Here is a 17,317-nt window from a genome sequence, read left to right as displayed (position 1 = left end):
CATAGACACAGGCAACAGAGCATGCACAATGTCGGCACTAGTACAGTCTTTCGCAGCAATGCAGGCTGCTATTCTCCCATGGAGACGATCGTAGAGATGCTGGATGTAGTCCTGTGGAACGGCTTGCCATGCCATTTCCACCTGGCGCCTCAGTTGGACCAGCGTTCGTGCTGGACGTGCAGACCGCGTGAGACGACGCTTCATCCAGTCCCAAACATGCTCAATGGGGGACAGATCCGGAGATCTTGCTGGCCAGGGTAGTTGACTTACACCTTCTAGAGCACGTTGGGTGGCACGGGATACATGCGGACGTGCATTGTCCTGTTGGAACAGCAAGTTCCCTTGCCGGTCTAGGAATGGTAGAACGATGGGTTCGAAGACGGTTTGGATGTACCGTGCACTATTCAGTGTCCCCTCGACGATCACCAGTGGTGTACGGCCAGTGTAGGAGATCGCTCCCCACACCATGATGCCGGGTGTTGGCCCTGTGTGCCTCGGTCGTATGCAGTCCTGATTGTGGCGCTCACCTGCACGGCGCCAAACACGCATACGACCATCATTGGCACCAAGGCAGAAGCGACTCTCATCGCTGAAGACGACACGTCTCCATTCGTCCCTCCATTCACGCCTGTCGCGACACCACTGGAGGCGGGCTGCACGATGTTTGGGCGTGAGCGGAAGACGGCCTAACGGTGTGCGGGACCGTAGCCCAGCTTCATGGAGACGGTTGCGAATGGTCCTCGCCGATACCCCAGGAGCAACAGTGTCCCTAATTTGCTGGGAAGTGGCGGTGCGGTCCCCTACGGCACTGCGTAGGATCCTACGGTCTTGGCGTGCATCCGTGCGTCGCTGCGGTCCGGTCCCAGGTCGACGGGCACGTGCACCTTCCGCCGACCACTGGCGACAACATCGATGTACTGTGGAGACCTCACGCCCCACGTGTTGAGCAATTCGGCGGTACGTCCACCCGGCCTCCCGCATGCCCACTATACGCCCTCGCTCAAAGTCCGTCAACTGCACATACGGTTCACGTCCACGCTGTCGCGGCATGCTACCAGTGTTAAAGACTGCGATGGAGCTCCATATGCCACGGCAAACTGGCTGACACTGACGGCGGCGGTGCACAAATGCTGCGCAGCTAGCGCCATTCGACGGCCAACACCGCGGTTCCTGGTGTGTCCGCTGTGCCGTGCGTGTGATCATTGCTTGTACAGCCCTCTCGCAGTGTCCGGAGCAAGTATGGTGGGTCTGACACACCGGTGTCAATGTGTTCTTTTTTCCATTTCCAGGAGTGTATAAACACACCCCGATTGACAGCGCCTTGGATACCCTCATCTAGAGAGATCTACTACTTTATCTACGCCTCGAGTGTAGGCGAAAACGACTTATTTGGTTCAATGAATAAGCCAGTTGTACAATTTACGTGTGGAAAAAATCTGTTAGTCACGATTATAGAAAATGGCTCTGAGCACTATGGGACTTGACATCTGAGGTCATCAATCCCCTAGACATAGAACTACTTAAACCTAACTAACCTAAGGACATCACACACATCCATGCCCGAGGAAGGATTTGAACCTGCGACCGTAGCGGTCAAGCGGTTCCATACTGAAGCGCCTAGTCACGATTATAGCTAGTGCGTGTTAAGAGTAAAGACTCTGCGTGAAACGCTCAGAATAGGCTTAGGGCGTGGGGAGTATGGTGTGGGAGATGCTTCTGGTGCGTGTAAAGGAACATTTAATTGACATTAAATGAAACAACAAGTTTACTGTTACCAGTCACCGTTTTATTTGTTTCCACGACGCGTTTCAAAAGTTTAAACCTCCATCATCGTAACACAACACACACACAAATGTCATACTAACTAATGTAAATCCACCCGATGATGGAGGTTTAAACCTTTGAAACGCGTTCAAAAATGGTTCAAATGGCTCCGAGCACTATGGGACTCAACTACTGTGGTCATAAGTCTCCTAGAACTTAGAACTACTTAAACCTAACTGACCTAAGGACAGCACACAACACCCAGCCATCACGAGGCAGAGAAAATCCCTGACCCCGCCGGGAATCGAACCCGGGAACCTGGGCGTGGGAAGCGAGAACGCTACCGCACGACCACGAGATGCGGGCTTGTAACGCGTCGTGGAAATAAATGAAACGGTGACTGGTAACAGTAAACTTGTTGTTTCATTTAATGTCAGTAACAGTCACGGTAAAGCCTAACGTAAAATGTTCGCATTTAAAGTAAAAACATTTAATTGGTTTTCGTTATTGCAATCTGCGTGCTGACTAAGTGCATATCACAATGCTGCAGCCATCTTAGCCAGTGGACGCTAACTGTATGTTACTAGCTCAAAGATAACAGTACCGATTTCACGATATTCATGTAAGTGACTTACAAGTTCCTCAGATGTAAACCCTAGTGAGTACTTGTTGGGTCTCAAAGAATGGTCACTCGATATGTCAGTCATAATCTCGCCCTTAATATGACCTTTGAAATGACAACCAGCCGGTTGTAGGGTCTCCTACAATTTACCGTGGACTCCGAAAAGCTTTTAACTGTGTCACTTTTTCCATTAACAAATAACTATCCGACGTAGAAGTGACAAGCGACAGAAAAATTCCGGGACCGACTGAGGATGGAAACAAGAGAACCATAAGCCGCAACAGAGCCGAGTCGAGTAAAACACTTTGGTGCACAAGCAAACATTCCGGTTGCAGGGTGCTACACTTTGATATGGTTTCTGGGGGGAAAAAAAGAAGACTCATGTGACCGAAGTTGCGGCGTTGGAGAAAGTTGTGGTTTTGGTATACGACCATTTACTTTTCAGGTACTCAGTTATGTTCGAATCGGCCAGAATTTTAACACAGCTACGATTATCTCTTTCCAAAATACAGTCACCGTGTAGAAGACTTAGACTCTCACTGACACACGGAGGTCCTTCTGGTACCTTAACGAATTGACGGGAGCACTGAAAGGACGTCGTCGGACTCATGACGGTGAACTGGCGAGCTTACCCACTACTACAACGAATTTGTTTCTCCCCTTCTGCCCTCAAACAGTATCAGGGGACCGCTGACTCCTGTGCATCAACAGAGCGCTGAGGAAAATTCCACGAAAGATTGGTGTCAATAGTGTTCAGGATTGTCTATAGCAGTTCCCAAGGATTCGATTAAGAAATAAATGGAAACGTCAGTTTCTATTGTCCAATTTATGACGGACTCTTGTGACAAGTAATACATTGAGCGGAAGAGGGTTTGGCATCCTGACCTCTTTCCTTATTAAGTACTGCGCTACCAGTTGCGCTACCGGGCAACAATTACGACTCACCTCAATGCTGTAACTCGTTGCTAATTCCTCGTAATTGATAATGTCGTTGGGTCAAAATGTGGACACATAGGGATGGTCTGCTGCGGAACTCCATGTTCAACATTGTACGGTCAACGGTGCGCCCCGAAACAATTGCGCGTGCACCAGCATTGTGCTCTTTCGTCAGAGATGCCACAGATCACCATGTATCCTACTTTATAGAGCAGACAAACTCCCGAAATCCATGTTCTGTAAAGAGTCATGGACGTCCAGCCATTTAGCGCCTAGTGGTACTTTCACTGTCCTCCTACCTCTTTTCGTAGATGATCACGACAGAAGCACGTGAACATTCGAACAGATTCGCCGTTTTCTAGGTACACGGTCAGAGGCTCTGCATAATAATAATCAGCTCTTCGTCAAAGTCGCTTATCTCAATAGATGATGGTGACGATGTTTGGTTTGTGGGGCGGTCAACTGCACGGTTATCACCACCTGTACAAATTCCCAACCATTGCTCAGCCCAATCTCGCCACTTCCATGAATGATGACGAAACGATGAGGACAACACAACACCCAGTCATTATCTCAATGGGTTTCCCAATTTGCAGCCTACGTCTTCGTTAGGATGGTCCCCCGTCCGTGCTGCTCCGCTTACACACTTTTGTTACCATTGCCGGCCGCGGTGGTCTAGGCGCTCAGTCCGGAACCGCGCGACTGCTACGGTCGCAGGTTCGAATCCTGCCGCGGGCATGGATGTGTGTGATGTCCTTAGGTTAGTTAGGTTTAAGTAGTTCTAAGTTCTAGGGGACTGATGACCACAGATGTTAAGTCCCATAGTGCTCAGAGCCATTTTGTTACCGTGTCATGTTCCCGCAACGTCGCGCTGGGCAGTTGTCATATCGTTTTTGCTGAACAATGTAAATGAGTACTGCGTCACCAAGCTCTGTGGGAGAATGGTTGTGCGCGATGGAGACGCTGTGATGGAGTGTAGAGGCTGGGAGTACTGACCTGCAGGATGGACTTGTCGAAGCTGGCGACGAGCGCGGCAGACGCGGAGCGGTGGTGGCTAGTGGCAGGGGCGGCGCTGGCGGAGGCTGCTAGCGCTGCTGCTGCTGCTGCCGCCGGCGTGGGCGTGGGCGTCTGCACGTGCACTGACCGCAGAGGGCGCTCCCCCGCACTCACCGCCCCGCTGCTCTCTGCAACCACACCAAAAAGTACCACTCTTTCACTCGGCTTTATTAAGTTTCGCATACGCATTTATGTTCGGCGAGCACCGTACGGCACTGCCAGTATCATTATCCACCCTTCTAATCCATTAGCGCATGGCACGCGTGAGCGCCTATTTTGTTTTACATTGGATTTCTATAGTTTCTTGTGTCGTGTTCATTACGTGAGATAGAAGTTCGAGGAAATGGTAAGTTTCTTGAGACATTTTGCAACGAGATTTCAGAATTTTTAGTAAGTCTGTGTGTGATGCTAAACATCTTTCTTGTAAAGTTTTCCAATGCAATATGTCGAGCTTCTCTGTGACACTCTTACGTTTACTGAACAAACCTGTCACGAACCCTGCACCTTTTCTCATCTTGTCTGTCTCTACCGTTAATCCGAGGTGCAAAGGGTGCAAGAACGACGAACAACACTCAAGAATTAGCGAAATAAGGGTTTCGTAAGCGACAAATTTCCGTGCGTGAATAATACCTTTTTAGGATTCATTCAATAAACCGGACTCTTACAACTTCCTTAGCCACGCTAAAATACTTGACCATTAAACCTTAATTCACTCCGGACAGAAATTCCTAAGTACTTGAAGGCTGTATCTGTTTCCAGTAATCAGTAATGAATAGCCGATAGCGTAGTCAAACTATGTACGTTTACGTTGCTTGTTTGTCGCGTTCATGTATACAAGTGAGCTTAATATTCTGTGAAAAAACTGCGTAAAGGATAATCAAGTTCAATTCAACGTCGAATGAATATTCCCTTTTACTTTCAGTGTTAAGATATGGGCTACTGAATGTACGTGTGGACTATGAACTCACCCAATATGACGAGCGGTCACGTCGTTTGGAAACCTGTACTACGTACGAGATTGTACAATAAGGACTATTTCGTTCAAATGTTCACACAAATTCGTTGGTGGTTAAACCGATTTCGACTGACCAGTTATTATCCATAGATGCCCGTGAATACTCATAAATACTTCATGGGCTATCGCTGCGTCAGACGATGCCTCTATTAGGAGGCTACACCTGGACTACGTTATTGTACTATCAGTGCAACATTTTAAATACTTTCGCGAATGTAGGAGGACCTCTGAGGATGAAGATCGCCTCCATTGGCAAGAGAAGGTTTCGGATATATGGTTGTGCTCACACGACCTGTAGGTGAACAAAATAGTCCAATAGGACGCAGTATCGAGGCTCGAGATGAGTACGGGAGCGTCGGTCTCGGCTAGTCAACCAGAGACGTGTTGATTGCAAAGATGATCCTAAACTATACCGTTGAAGACTTGTGATAGGACATACTATGAGCATCCTTATATGAAGTATTCGGTAGCACGCCTTTACGTACTATACGATACACATACATTTCACGGCACAGCAAATGTTAAATACAACTTTTGGTGCTGTGTATTTTATCAAGTAGCATTGTACACGAGATATGTAAAATGTAACATATCCATTTAGTCATCAATAACTCATTTAAATACAATTAACAGGCATCTTTAATTAGTGGAAAAGTATCTTACTGTATTCATCAATTTTACGAAATTTAAACTAAAAGTAATTATTTCATTTCTGTGATTATCAGATAATAATCACACATAAAACTATTACTGTTAAAATCATTTCAGCCATTAAATGGGAAATTAATTGTCAAAATTTGATTATTGCATAAAACTTGAAAATTAATGTTTTGGGTAGATTTCTGGGTAATTGACGCACTGAAAGTTATGTTCACTATCAAGATATCACGTTTCTATAAAAACTCAAAAAAGATTCACTGTAATTAATTCTGTAACTGCGAGTTCTAGAATTTTCTGTCATAAACCAATAATTATTTCGATTATTTGGTCGAAATAAGATGTACTTCAAAATACGTTAGCATCAAAATTCCTGTTGCAGTTACCGAGATAATAATTATTTTGTATCAAGTATTGTTACATTTATCAAACAGAATTTCGATGCTAAATTTGATGAGAAATTCTAGAAATGTCTTTTGTTATAATCAGTCATTTATTATCTTCAAAACTGTAACTATAACTTCTTATGAAACAACAGATTTTAATTGTTACTCAATTAATGTGATTTTGTTAAACAATACTTTCAAAGAACTTGTATTGTTAAAGTATGTAAGCAGTGAGCCGAAGAGCCCGGGTGTGGCAGTAGAGCGGCCATTGCTTTCAGTACATGATCTGTAAAGTCAGTTTCTTTGAGCTGTGTATTGTATGAATGTTCTGGAACAATATAAACATTAACACAAAATGCAAGGTATGTTTTGGTATAAATTATTAAATATCATCGGGTTTTCACTCTGACTCCTGCGATTTCTGCAGTGAAGCAATTAATATCGTGCACCACAATTAACATTGAAATGGTGAAGAAAAGTCGTCGAAACCAACAACTACGCACACCAAGCATTTCGTTGAACTTAACAGAGACTCGTAATCTGTGAGTATGTTAATCGAACATTTGTAGCTAAAACCTGGTCGAAAGAGTACATTAAATGTATTCGCAGTTGCGAATATAGACAATCAGCTGTAGAATGGAATGACGACCATAAAAATTTGTGCCGGACCGGGACTCGAACCCGGATTTCCCGCTTATCGCGAGCGGTCGCCTTTTCATTTCGCTATCAGTGCACGCCGCCTCACGACCCGACCCAAACTTTCATGTGTCGTACATCCATTATGTATAGTTCCGTAAAGTCGTTTCCCAACGTCGGCTGATAAATACGATACTGTAGTGCCTGTTTTATTCCCAATTACGATGCGATGTTCCTTTGGACACACGTGCATGCATGACACCGGGCAAACGAATTTCAATTGTCTTACCTGTAAGGGAAAATACATAGTGGATGTACGACTACAGGTTGTAGACGCATGGTTGACGACATATAGAAGCTTGTGTCTGGCCGTGAGTAATGCACGGCCGGCCGGTGTGGCTGAGCTGTTCCAGGCGCTTCAGTCTGGAACAGCGCGACCGCTACGGTCGCAGGTTCGAATCCTGCTTCGGGCATGGATGTGTGTGATGTCCTTAGGTTAGTTAGGTTTAAGTAGTTCTAAGTTCTGGGGGACTGATGACCTCAGATATTAAGTCCCTTAGTGCTCAGAGCCATTTGAACCATTTTGAACCAAGTAGTGCACTGATAACCAAATGGTATGGCAAGCGCTCGCGATAAGCGGGAAATCCGGGTTTGAGTCCCAGTCAAGCACAAATTTTCACTGTGGTCATTCCATTCTACAGATGATGGTTGTCCATATTCGCAACTGCGAATACATTTAATGTATTTCATAACGGCTGTAGTCGCCAAAGTGCCTGTTCCTTATGCATGTCCAACGGAAGTTTGCATCGTAAATCTGAATAACACAGGCACTGCGCTATCGCAAGGTCAAAAGAAAGAATTAGAAACTGTTTCTGTAAAAGTGCGGCACTTTCGACATAGTTGTGTCTTCAGTTTGTAGCGGTATGCCGATGAAAGTTGCGTATGACATGAATGCCCTCGAATGTGACGTTACACATTGTTACAGTATAGGAATATTGAAGAATGCTCCAAAGAATTATTATAATCCAGGACAACTGTGAGAAAATATTCATAAAAGAAATTTTATAACACGATGAACCTGATCAGGCTTTTGTAATGGCGTAACACCGATATGAGGAACCAAGTGCATAAGCATCGATCAGGCTACGTAAATGCTTAAGATGTACTGGAAGATGTACGAGATTAGACGAGATGAAAAATGACACAATCCGAGAAGACATGAAGACATTTGAAAAGAAATGACAGCATGGTCTAACGCCCCGTCGGCGACGAGGTCATTAGATACGGAGCACAAACTCTAATGGGGGAAGCATGGCAAAGATAACTGGTCGTGACATTTCAAAGGAGGCATCATGGCATTTCTTGAACGATAGAGGAAAATCATGGAAAACCACCTCGATCGGTATAAGAACATTTGACGTGAATGATAAACATGATGTCTTCATATGAAGTGGCCACCAACACACTTTAGCATCTCTATTATCCACCAGACGAGAGAGGAAACATTAGGTGACAAACTGAAATAAGGACCACAACAGCAAGCCTGCCTTACTCTTGATAACCATGACAATGTCAGGTTCACATACGCACAAATGCATATCTTAAACGCATCATATTGGCATAGTCACACTGAACTGCTCTGGAAAGTTGATGAAGTTCATAGCCGTGATCTCCAAACTGTATGAGATCGTGTCCCGTCCTCTTGGAAAACTGCAAATTTTTACGAATCAGCTTCTATATTTAGACACTGTTTGGAAAGCGAATTTGGTACAACTATTTTAAATATTAGAATTGACCGTATATGTGCATGTGTCGACATAAATTTGTCTTGAATGTAATTTTCTAAATTTATTAATTACTATGTGATTTACATAGACCTTGTAACATAACCAATGAAGAGGATTTCATTTCTATACTACTGGAATATTGACCATTTATTCTCTCCAAAAGCCGAAACACTTTCTTACTAACGAAAATAGAAAACTAAAAAGTTTGGAAAATTACATTACACTTAGTTACTGATTAACTTTTAGCACAACTACTGACAGCAATTTCACATACCCAACAGTTCAATGGCATTGGACCTCACATTCCCATGTAAACATTTAAATATAGACCAGTACCATAATATCAGTATCAACAGCAACACGTTCAGTTTGTTTATAACCCTGTCAGCGGCTCTTGGACAACCAGAAATTAGGTATAGATTATAGTAGATTTGCACGCATGCCGAATAATGGCGGACATCAACCTTCAGCATTTCACACTTCGAATTAATTATTGTGCCGAAAATTAGGGTCTACTAATTTAAGACATTGTCTTAAACAATCAAGGATAGTAATTGTAGTTAAGATCATAAAAGTTAATGGGAAGATGAAACGTCTGATGGAGAAAGCATACTAAATAACTGATGAGCTTGTTAGCGACAGATACGACAATGAGTATACAAATAATTTAAGATTAAAACACGAACTACTCTTCAAATTTAAATAAACAATGCTAATTGAATTATTTTGATCCTCTGAGAGCTTACTTTTTGTATCTGTTCATCGCGCAAGTCTCTGAATTTTTGCAGTGTGACTGGATTCTGAAATTATACGTCGACTGTGGCTGGTATTGGTATTCGTAGATCTCATACTGCAGCTAATGGCTCCTGGTTAATTATTCATCCATTTTAGGTGGTTTTCCGACCAATATCTTACTGTATTAATTACTGTAGAAACTTTGACGTCGTAGTCTTCCCTTTTTCACTGTCCACCGGCTGTACTTTGTAATTCGATTCACCCAGTGGTAACCACATGTTAATTCGATCACGAAACACGCAAAATCCGCGAGCGGCCACATAAGCGCACCCACCAGCTCCCACATTTTCACAATCAATACTTCACGTCGACTCCGCAAGCTTTTGTTACAAAGACATACACAACAGAATGAAATTTTCAATCTGCAGCGGAGTGTACGCTGATATGAAACTTCCTGGCAGATTAAAACTGTGTGCCGGACCGAGGCTTGAACCAGGCAAAGGTCCCGACTTCGAGTCTCGGTCCGGCCCAAAGTTTTAATCTGTCAAGAAGTTTCACACCCATAAATATATTGAATCTATGATTTATACATAAATTTGAAATATCAAAGTTACAACTATACTAATAATTAGACATAAAAAAGTAAAAAAGGAGAATATAACATTCCGAAAGTTCGTCATAGCTGTATGATTTGTGTGAAAGACAAGAAATTTTCTATTTGCGTACCACTGATATTAAAGGCGAAATAGCCACAGATCCACTTCCATGCATTACAGTAAGTAGGTATCAAGCAGGTTTTCTCCAAAGTACATCCGTAGCAATTTGCAAGACGGCAGCCTGTATTAACTCTCTGTAGTCATTAACACCGAGTTTATCGCGCTCAACCGGGTTCTTGAATGTCTACCGTTTTCTTGTGTAATAAAGGGGTTTAGATATCGCAACCCTAGCTCACTGTCCAGGTTTAGGATTTCCTCGCCGGACTGTTTTTACGATATCAGGTTCTTCCGACTTTTGCTGTCGGTCGAGCGGGAGCATTTCAGTGGTTCTCGGAGCCTTTGTTCCGTAATATGCGACGAATCTTCTCGGTCAGTAGTATTTTAGACCCACTTTTCTCACTTTATTTCATCTTGACTTCACTTGTAAGAGTTATCATTACCTTTGACACACGGAAAAATACAAAAAACTCTTGTAACGGATGCTTCAGTGTACTTCATGTCACAGTTCTGTACAACCTAGAACGGCGTTTCTCAACCTTTTTTCCTTTGGAGACACCAATGTACGTATCAATCTTACATGTGATTATTCTCCTAGATGCAAAATAGCAAACACGCAGAGTACATACAGTAATTTTTTTTAATTTTGGAACGACTGTGAGATATAAATCTTACCAATTTATTAGCCCAAGAAACGGTTTGGCGGTAATTTTATCTAGATATTTTATGTGCGGAAGATTAGAAGACATTGAAAATCTCGCGACACACCTGACATGTATTCGCGTCACACCAATGAACAGCGACACGGCGGTTGAAAGACGCTGACCTAGGACACCGTAAAAAAAAAGAAAAAAAAAAGCGCTGAATGGGACACCACACAGCATTTGAAAACACTTTCGTAAAAGAGATAGGTATGTAACTGAGAGAACTTAAATCAGAGAACGAATGCGCTGTGTCGCATTTCATGCACCTCATGAGAACGATTGAAGTTTACAACTTCAATACAGGCTAATTAACATATTAACATTCTTTTAATCGTATAATAAGCGAATAAACGTCGAATCATTAATAAAAAGAAACATGAAGAAAGGCTGCAGCGTAGTCTTTCATAGCCGCCACCACACACAGCAAGTAAGAAGAACCAAACAAAAAAACTACTTCCTTTTCTTACATCATCGAAGCAATTTCGTCAAATTCCATGTATTAAATCATGTGTTTTACAACCCAAAACATGCTAAGGATTATTTTGGGAATGGGTCTCTTTTTTCTGTGATTTAACAGATTACCGTGTGGTTAACTCTACATGAGAAATTAACTGCTGTAGAAATGGCTCTTTTTAGCAGAGAGCAGAGTCACGTGCGTAAAGTGGCCCAAACTGTCATACTGCGTGACTTTTAGAATACAAAAGCGATTGGGGGCCCGCACATTTCGTTGCAGCTGACGAAGGTAAAAAAATCCGTGCGTTTAAATTCGCAAAATTTCGATTTACAAACGAATATCCACATGCCAACATTTTCAATTAATGTGCTGCGCTCACAGACTCTGAGAAACTCCCAATCCAGGAAGCACATTTGTTTTCGACCCTGAAATTTCACACTTGAATCCCCTCTCTTCTAGTGCGAAGACTGATCTTTTCTTTTTTCTTCTGATATGTTTGGGATTAAGTATACGAGGATGCAGACACGTGTGTCTTCCGAGTGTAGCAGAATAGCTCTCTCGTGTAAAACTAAATGCAGAATCAACAAGCCATTTTGTGTTTCCTTTTACACCGAGTAATGGTAAACTACTGTTGTGATTCCGTTATACAACAAGGATAGGGGGCTTCCTCGGGAACTGGAGACGGATGAATGGCATGTATGCTGCTGCCATGCTTGTTCGTTGGGAATCGATAACTGAATCCGTGCACCAGGATGATATACCGGCTCCTTTCTTCAGCTCCGTAAGTGTTGAACGAGAAAGCGACACAAAAACATTTTTTTTTGGTCATCAGTCTTCTGGCTGGTTTGATGCGTCCCGCCACAAATTCCTCTCATGTGCTAACCTCTTTAACCTCTTCATGTCAGAGTAGCACATGCAACCTACGTCCCCAACTATTTGCTGGATGTATTCCAATCCTCTGTCTTCCTCTACAGCTTTTGCCCTCTACAGCTCCCTCTAGTACCATGGAAGTCATTCCCTCATGTCTTAACAGATTTCCTATCATCCTGTCCCTTCTCGTTATCAGTGTTTTCCACATATTCCTTCCTTCTCCGGTTCTGTGCAGAGCTTTCTCATTCCTTACCTTATCAGTCCACCTAATTTTCAACATTCGTCTGTAGCACTACATCTCAAATGCTTCGATTCTCTTCTGATTCGGTTTTCCCAATATCAATGTTTCACTACCATACAATGCTGTACTCCAGATGTGCATTCTCAGAAATTTCTGCCTCAAATTAAGGCCGATATTTGATATTAGTACACTTCACTTGGCCAGGAATGGACTTTTTGCCATTACTATTCTGCTTTTAATGTCCTCCTTGCTCCCTCCGTCATTGGTTATTTTACTGCCTAGATTGCAGAATTCTTAACTTCACCTACTTCGTGATCATCAATCCTGATGTTAAGTTTCTCGCTGTTCTCATTTCTACTACTTCTCATTACCTTCGTCTTTCTTCTATTTAATCTCAATCCATAATGTGTACTCATTAGATTGTTCATTCCGTTCAGCAGATCACGTAATTCTTCTTCACTTTCACTCAGGATAGCAATGTCATCAGCGAATCGTATCATTGATATCCTTTCACCTTGAATTTTAATTCCACTCCTGAACTTTTGTTTTACTTCCATCATTCCTTCCTCGATGTACAGATTGAACAGTAGGGGCGAAAGGCTATATCCTCGTCTTACACCCTTTTTAATACGAGCACTTCATTCTTGGTCGTCCACTCTGATTATTCCCTCTTGGGTGTTGTACATATTGTATATAACCCGTCTCTCCCTATAGCTTACCCCTTCTTTTCTCAAAATTTCGAACATGCCTTTACCTTTCCTAAAGCCAAACTCATCTAGCGCATCCTCAATTTTCTTTTCCATTCTTCTGTATATTATTCTTGTAAGCAACTTGGATGCATCAGCTGTTAAGATAATTGTGCGGCAATTCTCGCACTTGTCATCTCTTGCCGTCTTCGGAATTGTGTGTATGATGCTTTTCCGAAAGTCAGATGATACATCGCCAGACTCATACATTCTACACACCAACGTGAATAATAGTCTTTCTGTTGCCACTTCCCTCAATGATTTTAGAAATTCTGATGGAATCCCTTCTGCCTTATTTGATCTTAATTCCTCCAAAGCTCTTTTAAATTCTGATTCTAATACTGGATCCCCTATCCCTTCTAAATCGACTCCTATTTCTTCTTCTATCACATTAGACAAATCTTCCCTCTCATAGAGGCTTTTAATGTATTCTTTCCACCTATCCACTCTCTCCTCTACATTTAACAGTGGAATTCCCGTTGCACTCTATGTTATCACCTTTGCTTTTAAGGTCACCGAAGGCTGTTTTGACTTTCCTGTATGCTGAGTCTGTCCTTCCGGCAATCATTTCTTTTTCCATGTCTTCACATTTTTCCTGCAGCCATTTCGTCTTAGCTTCCCCGCATTTCTTATTTATTTCATCCCTCAGCGACTTTTATTTCTCTATTCCTGAGTTTCCCGGAACACTTTTGTACTTCCTCTATCAGTTGTTCTTCTGTTACCCATGGTTTCTTCGAAGTTACCTTCTTTTAACCTATATTTTTCTTCCCAACTTCTATGATGGCCCTTTTTAGAGACGTCCATTCCTCTTCAACTGTACTGCCTGCTGAGCTATTCCTTATTGCTGTATCTATAGCCTTAGAGAACTTCAACCGTATCTCATCATTCCTTAGTACTTCCGCATCCCACTTCTTTGCTTATTGATTCTTCCTGACTAACGCCTTAAACTTCAGTCTATTCTTCATCACTACTATATTGTGATCTGAGTCTATGTCTGCTCCTGGGTAAGCCTTACAATCCAGTATCTGATTTCGGAGTCTTTTTCTGACCATGATGTAATCTAACTGAAACCTTCCCGTATCACCCGACCTTTTCCAAGTATACCCCCTCCTCTTGTGATTCTTGAACAGAGTATTTGCTATTACTGGCTGAAACTTGTTACAGAACTCAATTAGTGTTTCTCCTCTCTCATTCCTAGAAGACATTATTTTGGCACGGTTCTGTAAAGGTTCGTATCCAACTTGACTGCAGTCAGCGCTGAAACCACAGCCGCAGCATGAAATCGTCGTAATTTCCCGTGAACATACTGACCAATTAGAAAATCCGAGATATTTAGTGACTGCTAAAGCCGCAATATTTCTTGCAACGAATCACACCGTTAAAGCTGCAGTTTAGTGGAGTGGCAGACAACGATTGCTAGAAACTCGACGGAATTCTGTAATAAATGAAAACGATGTACACAGATTCCAGGAGGGAATAAGTACCCCCTATCTACACCCCCACCGGAGACGCCTGAGACCGCGGATAACTGCTGATACAGCTTAACGCACAGCACACTAGCTTGCTAAACACGGAAGAGAAGGGGACCCATAGCCAGAACGGACCCAGGCTGGATAAACAACCATTGTCAGCACGCACCGGAAGATGGATAAAGTTAAGTTTTAGGCCGTTTTCCACGCTAGTCTAGGCAAATGCCGTGTTCGTTCATCATTTCTGTCTTAGAAAGACAAGGCAAAAACCGTTAACATGCGAATACATCCAGTTCACGCTATTTATAGACGGGTTTGGCACATAGTTTTCCTCACTTACGAGGGAACCACGCCCACTCGTCGTCACCGACATCGTACAAAAATATGCTGCATGTAGGGCTTCTTGCCACAAATGAAAATGACGGGAATGGATGCTCCAGATGGCCAATCATTTTTTAAAAAACAAGCAGTTTTTGGCACATGTCAGCTGCGTTATGAGCTACAGCGTAGTTTCCAAGCAGCGGTGGCGCAGCGGACAGTGCAGAATGGTAATCCGAGGATCGTGGGATCGAGTCCATAGGCGGAAACGTTTTTAAACTTTTATTTCCAATTTTTACGTTACTTAGACTATAAATGAACAGAAAAAATGCCGAAGATGTTGTATTTACTAATATTTTCATAAAACACATGAAAAGGAAAGGCAAGGGACATCTGGAATGGCAAATAAATTTCCGGGGAAGGACTGTAATTACAGTGTCCACGAGGGTTCTGAAAATAATTCTCCAAGTAGGGACCGTAATTAAAGCAAAGACGGATTCGTACTGCGTTAGTTTCATTTTGAGTTTTGAGCAGCCCTCGGCAGCTGCACGCAAACAGTAGGTTCCCCGTGCGGGTAAAATCGACCTATTGAGAGACTTAAGGAAATTATATCCCAAGAAGATTGCATCAAAATATATTCTACTGTACATTACCAACTATCTTTGCCAATATTTGGCGAACTGATAAACTGTGCGATGAGAGAGAACCATTCAATAATGTAAACCAAGTTTGTTTTTTCATAGAAAATTTGAAACAACCACGTCATCGTAAAAATGTGGCGTTTATAACGTGTGCTTGTTTTCGAGTCAATTACTGTTTTTCCTGCTTCGACGAGTATCATCGCAGCACATGTAAAACATCAACTACAAAATAATGAAAGTATCTAATTTTACATACAAAGCTCTGTTGTACGCGTTAAAATCCCTCCCTGGAAATTTATTTGAAATCCCTAACTTCCCTTTGCCTTTCCTGAAAGCCTTCTAGGAAAATATTAATAAGTACAACGTACTGAACATTATTTCGGTTTAGTTGCAGCGCAAATACGTAAAACGCGAGAATCAGAAATGATACAGAATAGGAGCTGACCATAACGAGTCTCGGATTATCGGATTACCGTTCAGCACTCTTTCCGCTGCACCGAGCGGTGAATGGTGAATATGCTAACATAAAAAGCTCGTGCCTCGCCCAGCCCGTGGCAAAAATGTTATTTTTTTCTTAACGATTGGCCATCTGTGGCTCCCGCTTCCGTTATTTTCATTTCTGGCCAAGCCCTGCATATACGACAAATCTCGGAGACAGATGATGACAAGGCGCGGCCCCCATGTTAGAGTAACTGACGTATACTGTGACACAACGAACATTTAACCACGCAATGGAAGTAAATCTCTTTGGATTATCGTGATTAGCGGATCTAGCATAAAAGGAACACATGCCGAAGAAAACGAAAGCGCAGAAAGCACTTCAGGATGCGCACTTGGCGATTCGAACCGTATTGCTTTCGATTTATACTGCATCGCTTCACTTGCGCTTAGTATGTTAAATAGTAAATCAATGCCACTGCAGACACCAGCCCTTCCCATTAAATGTATTAATAACCACATTACGCAGTTTCCTGCGTAAACATTACTAGCTTCCCTACTGATCGCGTCCTTATGAAGTAATCTGAAGCAATGTGCAACATTTTTTATCTTAGCAGTGGGTCAAATAGTGTTAGTAAAATTAAAGCTTATAGTTAGCTTCAAATAGGATATCTTTGCGTCGTTGCTCTACTTCGTATCCTCAACATCAGCAGCAGCAGCAGCAGAAGAAGAAGAAGAAGAGAGGGAGAGAGACAGAGAGAGCATTACACAGATTGTTTTCTTTGAATTCCTCTTCATGCAGCGTTAATCGTCTTAGGGCTCCCGTTGCTTTAACTACTACTGCTACTACTACTACTACTACTACTACTACTACTACCACCACCACCACCACCACTACCACCACCGCTACGCCGAGAGTCCTTCCATGGATCAGTCTCGCCGTGAAGAGGCTTTTTGGAAGCAAACTCTGGAACTGGAAATGAGAGTTCATTCAGTACCAGCAGTTACGGAGGAGACGCGTCGTCCATTACAAAATTAACTACGAACGCCGGCCGGAGTGGCCGAGCGGTTCTAGGCGCTACAGTCTGGAACCGCGTGACCGCTGCGGTCGCAGGTTCGAATCCTGCCT

At 42.9% G+C, this 17,317-nt stretch overlaps 1 protein-coding gene across 1 annotated transcript in view; it reads right to left on the bottom strand.

The window, feature by feature from the left end:
• LOC126248110 (dystrophin, isoforms A/C/F/G/H-like) overlaps positions 1-17,317 on the bottom strand; it is a 1,130,095-nt gene that overhangs the window by 537,582 nt on the left and 575,196 nt on the right. The window contains exon 45 of the mRNA XM_049948788.1: positions 4,319-4,506. Within this exon, the coding sequence (XP_049804745.1) occupies positions 4,319-4,506 (188 nt within the window). The remainder of the gene's footprint in view (positions 1-4,318; positions 4,507-17,317) is intronic.

Source organism: Schistocerca nitens, chromosome 3 (genome assembly GCF_023898315.1).
Source record: "Schistocerca nitens isolate TAMUIC-IGC-003100 chromosome 3, iqSchNite1.1, whole genome shotgun sequence".
Classification (NCBI taxonomy): Eukaryota; Metazoa; Arthropoda; class Insecta; order Orthoptera; family Acrididae; genus Schistocerca; species Schistocerca nitens.
This window is presented reverse-complemented; position numbering and strand designations above follow the sequence as displayed.